Below are 9766 nucleotides of genomic sequence, written 5' to 3'. Positions count from 1 at the left end.
TTTTTAATGCCACATTATAAAAAAAAAAACTTAAAATTAGGGGTGGACAATCCTTATCACTTAGGAGTATGAAAAATAGATAATAGATAATTCTCACAGACCTACTAAATATGCATCCTCTAGAATATGCATATAAAATTTCATAAAAATTGGTCAAACCGTTTCGGAGGAGTATGGTAACTAACATTGTGACACGAGAATTTTATATTTTATTTTATATACATACTAGCTGTTCCCGCGACTTCGTCCGCGTGGAATTTAACTTTATTGGTCTAAAATAAAAGTAGCCTAGAGCACTAAAAATTAATTTGTTCGTCTTAATTTCTTAATGTCATAGTAGATTTATGCATGCAAAGTCTCAGCCCGATCCGTCTAGTGGTGTGGGCTGTGCGTTGATAGATCACTATGTAAGATCACTATCTAAAACCTTTGAGTTATATATACTACTAGCTGTCCCGGCAAACGTTGTTTTGCATTAAAATAAAAAAAAAAATAGGGGTGGACTACCCCTAACATTTAGGGGGATGAAAAATAGATGTTGGCCGATTCTCAGACCTACTCAATACGCTCACAAAATTTCCTGAGAATCGGTCAAGCCGTTTCGGAGAAGTATGGGAACGAAAACTGTGACACGAGAATTTTATATATATATATATATAAGATATATAGACTAGCAGTCCTGTCCACGCGTTGCTGTGGCTAAGTTCCTTAAATAAAATAATATTGCGACTATAAATTGAGATGTAAGCTATCCTATCTTTCAAGTTGGATCAAATTGTACACAATGTGCAAATCAAATTTGCAATCGGTTCAGTAGTTTAGGAGTCCATCGCGGACAAACAACGTGACATAATAATTTATATATAAAGATTACTGACTTTTTCTTTATTTTTTTGACTGAACAATTATGGATTGGAATGAGAAGTGACATTAAAGGTTAGATTATGATTGATATAAGAGATTGATCTAATAAATTTTGTATCTCCGGATTGCGAGGGTCGAATGACAGGATGAATTCCTTTATAAATGGGGGAAAGTAAAAAATCTGATTATTTCATTCATATTGAATGAAATATTCTCATCTTGAAATTAATAACTTTTATCGTCATACTGTCCCACTTCTTTCAAGAAGATTCTCAAATTCGCATAACTTAGCATAAATGTTTAGCTAAAACGAATAGTGAATTCACGTTTTCGTTCTATCACAGATAACATAAATGGTTCTATAGATCATAATAATATACAATGACTCCTTTACGTCCGATGGTCGCGGGTTCGATTCCTCGCACGGCACTAATATTTGTACTCATGCTTGTTTGTATTGGTCTGAGTGTTCTATGTATAATATTAGTATTTACGAAAATATATATCTATGTATTTAAATAATTTATCTAGTACCCATAACACAAGCTTTAGCTAGCTTAACTTGGGACTAGATGGCGCTGTGTGAATTGTCCTGAAATTATTATTATTAAATTATCTATTTAACTGCCTAATTTTACATGTTCAGTTATTCACGGTCGCAGGTTCGATTCCTCTCATGTTGCAAATAATTATATTTGTATTATTATGCTTGTTTGTATTTATCTGAGTGTTTTCTATATATAATTTTTATATATACAATTTATTTTTATTTTTATTTATACTCTTTATTGCACCAATTACAGAACAAAAAAAACGATTTAAAATAAAAAAATATACATTCATACAAAAGGCGGTCTTATCACTAAGCAATAATATATATATATTATACATTTATATGAAATAATGTATTTACATTTATTTAAATACTAGCTATTCGCCCCGGCTTCGCACGGAATTACATGTATTATATATATAAAACCTTCTTCTAGAATCACTCTGTTAAAAAAAACGTATGCGTAGTTTTAAGATATACATAGGAACGGACAGACAGCGACAGCAACTTTGTTTTCTACTATGTAATGATTTGTACTTGTTGACTATATTGTTGCAAAACTAAACGTAAAAGAGAAAGGTAATATAATAATAAACATTAGAAGGGCTACTAGGCCTATTGTGGCTTTGATTAGCAAAAGATAGAAACATATGGAAAACGTTTCAGGACGCTTTATTTATTTCGTCATTTGTAAATTTGTAAAAAAATGTAAATGGGTTTATTTTTGTCTAACCAAATTTACAGAGATTGTAATTATTATTTATTAATTTTATTTACATTCCTTTTGAATTCAAAGTAATTACACTCGCGCTCCACTACGGGGGAGAAACATATAATTATCATCAGTTATAATAAACCTATTGTGGCTTCGATTAGTAAAAGAATATTATGTTATCTGTGGTAAAAGATAGAAACACATGGAAGACGCTTGAGGAGGCCACATTTATTTCTACATTTGTAAATTTGTAATGAGTTTATTTTTGTCTAACCAAATTTACAGACATTGTAATTATTATTTATTCATTTTATTTACATTCCTTTTGAATTCAAAGTAATTAGGGAGAGAACGAGGGGGAGAACCATATAATTATCATCAGTTATAATAAATTCTTTTGAAAATTGGTCTTATTGAACTGTTTCTGAATGGGTGTTTATGAAAAAAAAAGTAATTCAATTGAATTTCTAGCCAGTTCTTCTCAATTGGATCGATATACCGAACTGGATGGTAGGGTAAAAATAAAAATTATAATGTATAAAATTTGACGTTCATAAGCGGCTAAAATGTGAATAATTGATTTTTGAATTTGAATGAAAACATTTTTAAGCAAATTACAATATTATGGATTAACACTGCTAATCAGTAATTGGTGACGGTCCCTGATCAGGGTTGTCTGGGTTGTCGCTTATCTTGACTTTCTGTTCAGCAGTAATGTTACAATTTAAATCGTTCTTCATTTTTATGTCTTCTGATGAAGTACTGTTTTCGTCCCGTGAAAATGTCCCAGATTCGACAGCATCAATTACGGGATCTTCAATGTATTCAAACTTTTCTCGCTCTAAAGTACGTACCCCTGTGTCAAAATGCATCCGTAATGTACCAGTCTTGAGTCGATATGAACGACTTGTTCTACAAACGGCTAACTCATTAGATACGTTTAAAATATGACATGGTAAATCATCGATATAAGCCTGAATATTACTCCCTGCATTGAGATATTCGCCTTTGACATGCAGTATTGTTCCACCAGCTAGTGGACCAGATTTAGGTTGAATAGAATTGATTTTCGGATTTACAAAAGAATAATGGCGTTCAGATACTCCACGATAATTGGCAACTCGAACAACAACAGGACCGTCGTGAGGCAACTTCTCACCGAAACCGTCAATAGTACAAACGATACGCCTAGTTTTTACGTATAATTCTATTATAGGCGTACACTTGATGCCCGCTATAGTAACACCGTTGTAGATATCAGAAATATTGCGACCTAAATTGATACCCTTAATGGTTATGTTAGTACCCCCATCCCAAGGACCGAACTCTGGTTGGAAGGAATATATCTGAATATTGGGACAAGTTTGGATACGATTTAACCAAACGCTCGGAACAGTGCATTGCTTCTGGACTTCACAGCGATCCGACCCTTGGCACCAACCACATCCAAACTTTTCTGGTAAAGTCAGACACAAACCACAGTTATTAGCCATATCATTACAGCGATATATAAGTATATGAGTGTTACTAGGATTGTCTAAAGGTTTTGAACCTCCCCATATAACAGCGAACGGCACAGTAATATTTGGAGCTCGCGAGGTATATGTAAATTTAACGGGTTCGCAATAAATAGTATCCGCTAGTAGTTGAGCATTGACATGACTAACGTGACCCTCTATATTGAATTGACAAACGAACCTAGTTTGAACAATAAATTGTCCAATAATATGTACCTTAACTTTAATAGCCTTCTTGACCCCGGACGGGACCAAAATTTCATTTGTACCATCTGACGTCGAGTTTATAGTGGGACAGAAACTAGGACCAAAACGATAACTGGGACCTATCCTGTTGACGCCAATAATTAAAATATCATTTCTACAATTTCCAGCAGTGTCATGGGTGCATCGATGGCCGTCGACGCACCAGTCACAGGGAAACAAGGAACTAACGCACTGCGTACACGAGCTGTATGTGTTACAATCAAAAAACGTAAAATTTGTAGCTACAAAATCAGGTTCCTGTGTAGTCCGCACTGATAATTTAGCTGTGAAGTGATGTTGACCATCAGGAATCCGTGGGAGAGTGTCGGTGCGTGGAGTTGTACAAGTAAATCCATAATGTTTTCTAGTAGCATTAGTAACTATTGTACGACCTAAAGCTGTAAATGCACATAAGAATTGTCCATTAATAGTGGGTAAATTTTGAATCATTAGGTCTAAATTTGTAGTTGTTGTTCGTTGTAATTGATTTGGTATTACTTGCGTAATTGTGGTTAAATGCTCACTACGATATGAATGCCGATATAAGTCATCATTATATGTATCCTCACAGTCCGATAGTAAACTGCACTTATTTTCTAGAGTGCACCATCCACAATATGGGTCTTGTGTTTCGTGACAAGTTAAAAATGATTTATGGATGCTACATTCTTGTACTTTCACCTTTGATAACTTGCGTTCAGTCATAACATACAAATGCTTTAATTGAGTATCAAAGAATAAGTCCTTATTAACTGGCGATCCTTCGTCCACCACAATATCTCCATATTTAAATGCTAGAGTGGCATTCTCTACGACTATTTTCTTTAAATGTCCTTGAGATGTTCCCGCAAAAACAACAGTGTAATCTCCAGTAGCTGTAGCAGCCACAGCTGTTAGCCTCTTTTTAAATGTAGCTACCGGCACAGCTTCTACGGGCTGTTCACCGCCAAGGGGAGTATTTACGTCCAAACCACAGAAGTCTTCGCTAATAGATTGCAATTTTGTGCTAATACAAGGATGGGATGGAGATATAAAATCGAGACCTCGAGAGCCGTTACCACTAAAGCATGTTTTAATATTCTGCATAAATTTTCTACGAATGGTTTTTAGAGAGTACACACATAATGCTGATGAATCTGTAGGCGTATATGTGTTCATAGTTTCACTGCGACTGAAAGCGGCAAATAAAACGTCATGTTGTGCAGTTATTCCAAGTTGTCTTGCAAGACTTGATCCTGGTTTCCCAACAAAAGCTGCCTGAACTAGGTTATAACCATATCTTTTACCATCTTCTCCTGCACATGAAATCGGAATTTCAGTATAAGAATAATAGTTCGCATCGTCATGGCAAATACGTACTAACTTGCTATAATATGTATCAGATCCCACGGCTTTTAACTGAGTGGTTAAGAAATAGCTGAATCCCTCAGAACTGAACCCGTACACATAGTTAATAGGATAACGTTCACGATAGAGCGAATTTATATACATCCTAGTTCCAGTTGGATCAGCCGTTCTAGCTATCATAAACAACCGTTCATCCTCTAGTGATCGGCTGCTCACAATAGGAATATCAGACCGATTGGGTGAGGTGCCTGTAAATGTGACGCCTACATACATAACTTGCGTCATAGGTGGATTTGGAGGACCAGGAGCGATGAACGCCACAGTTGAAGCCGTCGCATTATTCGCCACCACTGGTTCTCGAATTTCGTGTACATCGTGAGAAACGTTATTTAAATTCCGCACTGAACACAATCCTTGCATCACTGAACCGCACGATATAAGACGACTAGTAGCGTAGTCTATCACGAGAGCTTTGTTCACATTGTCCGTAGGTTTCTTCACATATGACGGGGGACAGTCGAAGGTGCAGATAGCAGAGTCATTGACGGGTCCCGTGACGATCGACTGGGCAACCTCCAGGTCGGGAGAGAGCTGATAAATTTTGTTGACGGCGCCGACGTAGACTCGCCCCGTGTTGCGATCGACGACCAGGTGGTTGAAGAGAGAGGTTGGCGTCAGCACCGGATCGGTGAAGTAGCGTACCACGTCCTGCGAGGCGAGCGCGGCGGTGCACGCGGCCCCCAGAGCCAGCAGCACACGCCACATCTTATGAGATCATGAGACAACAGGCTTGCGTCACTAGAAATAAAAGATTCCTTTATGAAACTCTGACACCAATATTATTTTAACACGAGATGTTTGCAAGTATAGTTTTAGCATCATCAAAAATTACATACGGCAAACCTAGGCCTGTGTACAACAAAAATCTGCACATTTTGACAAGCTGAAGAGGAAACGCCACTACACATCCTATGTGGTTGTAGCTCACTCATACAAAACGAAATATCTCCTTTGGAATACACTATATCCTGAGCAGATAAAAACCATCACTCCCAAGAATAGCCTTCAATTATTGTCCCTCACGGATCTAGCTAGCGAACTCTGAAAAAGGGTGAGAACAATAGATCTATGTAGGTCGCAGTGCTACCAGACATTAGCCCAAACCTACCAATAAAAAAAATAATGAAAAGTTTATGGTATGCTATTTGTAATGAGGGATTGAACGTGTTCACAGTTATGGGCATTTTAAACAAACTTATTCAGTGACTATGGAAGGCGTTGAAAAGAATGTTACGCTTATTTAAAGAAATATCATTTTAGAGGCTGCTACATGCATTGCACAAAGAAAGATGTGCACAGAACTAATAGCTTCAATAGAGTAGGCTAGACTAATGATACGACTGACAGGAAAAGCACGAGCGAGTCTGTGAAAAATTACAATTCATATCGTTTTTTTCTACTTCCTTTAGATATATAAGATAGAATATACTGTATTTGTAACATACAGCAAAGGCATATACAATATATTAAAGAACACATGTATAGTTTTTTTATGGATGATAATGGAATGGTACACCCGCCTGCTCTAACGGTTTACGCTGGCGGGGCACCAGTGGAGGATGATAGGATGAACATGAGGTCAGGTCAGTTAGCTCATCGTGACAAATCAGCAGGAATTTATCGCGATGGTTTCTAGGGGGAATCGCGTAGAGGTCAACCTGGCATGGTAAATTGCTAGTAATGGGCCCATGAGTCCACATTACTAACAATCCCCTTCCCCCCACACATGTATAGTTACAATAAGGCGGCCTTATTGCTGAAAGCGATCTTTTCAAGGTAACCTTAGGGAAACGGATTTTCATATGGAACAGATAGATAATAAGCGAATAAGAGTGACAAACATATAATGATGATAAGGGAATATAATAATAAGTATAATGTGAATTAAAATTTATGTAAATAATAATAATCACCGTGTTCCGTCCGTTAGTCTACAATAAGAAACCCTACGGTCATCATAAAACTCCGATGTCAAAATCGAAACAAACAAACCATCGGTTATCTTATCACAAAAATTGTATAAAATATTCATTGTGTTCCTAAACATATGAATGCATGTAGTAAAAAACGGTTATTTCAATATTACAAACAGACACTCCAATTTTATTTATATGTATAGTTATTTCAGTTTCTTTTGAAACAGTGAATCGATGTATTGTAATCATTATTACATAGCATAAAACAAAATCGCTGTCGCTTTCAGTTATGTAAAATCTTTAAAACTACGCAATATTTTTTAAGTTATTGTCCATTCAACACACAACTTATTATAATATAATCTACACAAATATTATAGTGTAATGGATCGCCGACTTATATGTGTCGCCTGTCGTCAATAACATACATATTATAAACTACGTACATAGTTTTGAAGTAAGATACTAAATTAGTACAAGTATTTTAATAATTATTACATAGCATATATGTAAAACAAAAAAAATAATAAAAATATCGCTGTCGCTGTCGGTCGCCAATGTAAAATAAAATAGTGAATGATGAAAAAATATCAATATTTAGTTAATAATCGAAGTAAGATAACGCATAAGGAATTTCCATTTTATCTAAAGCTAAGAATAAAACCACAAAGGTTATCAATATAAACTTTTCATTATATAACATTTGATTCGGTTTCCATTACAATTCATCTTGAGTATATTAATATCTTGAATTCTTTTTCTTCATTTCTTTTTCAATTCTTATTTTGTTTCTATTACAGAAGCGGAACGAACAAGAAGAAAATAAAGATGAAAGAAGACATTAAAAAATTGCACTGCATTGTAACAAAATTTTTGAGCACTATACGACTCTTACCTTAAAGTAAACCTTAGTAAGGTATAGCAATCTTCTAACAGGATCCAGCTACATAATCTGACTTACATTCACACAAGAAATTTTGTTTACTATAGTAGATGTAAAGAAGACTTTAAAAAAAGGCACGCGTTATTTACTAACTTGTTGAATACTATAAACTTTCTTACCTTTAATATCTTTTTAGAAATCCAGAAATCGAAGCTCCAACTGCAATGGTTAAGAATTACAAGACTTTATACAATTATTTATATTTGTACATTTCTGCACCACTGGTAAACTTGATTTGTTTTTTGTTCTACATGATACAAGTAAAACGATAACAAACAACGTCGTTATATGTATATTTTTTTATTAATATGTTTTACGGCTCTGGATACAAGTCCTTTTTAGCCCAACTTAACAAATATACACATAACAAGTCATAACTCGAAGTTGTGTCTTACTAGAGTTGCCATTAAACTCTGGCCAAGTCCACTAGATGGAACGTGAAGTTTTTGAACATTTGTTAAGGAAACCTGGAATATCTTTGGACAATTCACACAACGTCACCTGGTCCCGAGGATAAGTAGAGATTAGGAGATTACAAGATTTTGTCCGCGGCTTCGCTCGCGTTAATTTACCTCCTTAGGGGTGGAATTTATCAAAATTCTTTCTTAAGAGATGCCTACGTCATAGTAGCTTTATACATGCAAAGTCTCAGCCCGATCGGTTTGAAATTGTTAAAGTTTCATAGAAACTTTCATCCCCTATTTTATCCCCTTGGGGGAATAAATTAAAATCCTTTCTTAGCGGATGCCTACGTCATAACATCTACCTGCATGCCAAATTTCAGCCCGATCCGTCCAGTGGTTTGGGCTGTGCGTTCATAGGTCACTATCTCAGCCACCTTTGAGTTACATATTTTACTTTCCTCTTTTATTGAGCCCTATCTACGAACCTAATTATAATAAATATCATATGTAATAATAATAATATGTATAGGGTTTACTATTCTGCCTAATATGTAAGTATTATATACAAAATAAACTCAATTTATTATATATAGAGTGATTCAAGAGGAATCTTGAATCACTCTATATATTCCTAAAAACCGCATTAAAATCCGTTGCGTAGTTTAAAAGATCTTCTAAGCAAATAGTCAGCGGAAGCGACTGCACATTATACTATGTAAAGATTTAAAAACCATAGTTTTTTGTCAATAAAATATGTCTGATAAATATATTTACTGGACTCAATTTTTGCCCACTGCAAAATTCACTAGCCATCTGAAATAAATTTTCCTCAACAAAGGGCATCAAATCTGGCAACACTGTTCTCATAACAGACAAACAACAATAATTACTGTGGACATTGACTTCAATTTTTGTAATTTATATTGGGCTAAAAGGGACTTGTATCCAGAGCTGTAAAATATTAATAATTAAAAAAAATTACAATAAACATATCAAGCACTGAATTCCGTGTTTGTGAATGAAAGATAAGATATTATTACTATATATTACTTATATTTTGTACTAGCTGTACCCACGACTTCGCCCGCGTCGGTATAACTTTATAGCTTTATTTTTCTAAAATAAAATGACCCTAAGTTACTGCTTATTATATCAGCTACCTGCCAAAAAAAGTTCCGTCAACATCGGTCCAGCCATTTCA

At 35.1% G+C, this 9766-nt stretch overlaps 1 protein-coding gene across 1 annotated transcript; it reads right to left on the bottom strand.

The window, feature by feature from the left end:
- Window positions 1-2737: 2737 nt before the first annotated feature.
- On the bottom strand, window positions 2738-8402 carry LOC131855588 (plexin A3-like). Its single transcript, XM_059206869.1, has 2 exons — window positions 8281-8402; window positions 2738-6040 (listed from the first exon to the last, which is right to left on the bottom strand). The coding sequence occupies exon 2, from the start codon at window positions 6005-6007 to the stop codon at window positions 2771-2773; it is 3237 nt and encodes a 1078-aa protein (XP_059062852.1). The 5' UTR covers window positions 6008-6040; window positions 8281-8402; the 3' UTR covers window positions 2738-2770.
- Between the last annotated feature and the right edge of the window lie 1364 nt (window positions 8403-9766).

The sequence above is a fragment of the Achroia grisella genome, unplaced genomic scaffold (genome assembly GCF_030625045.1).
Source record: "Achroia grisella isolate CSIRO2021 unplaced genomic scaffold, CSIRO_AGI_Agris_v1 utg146, whole genome shotgun sequence".
Classification (NCBI taxonomy): Eukaryota; Metazoa; Arthropoda; class Insecta; order Lepidoptera; family Pyralidae; genus Achroia; species Achroia grisella.
The sequence above is the reverse complement of the archived record's forward strand: the minus strand, read 5'-3'. Positions and strand labels throughout refer to the sequence as shown.

Bases quoted from the DNA above. Each gene is read 5' to 3' on its own strand.
- LOC131855588 (XM_059206869.1), bottom strand. From the start codon at position 6,007: ATGTGGCGTGTGCTGCTGGCTCTGGGGGCCGCGTGCACCGCCGCGCTC.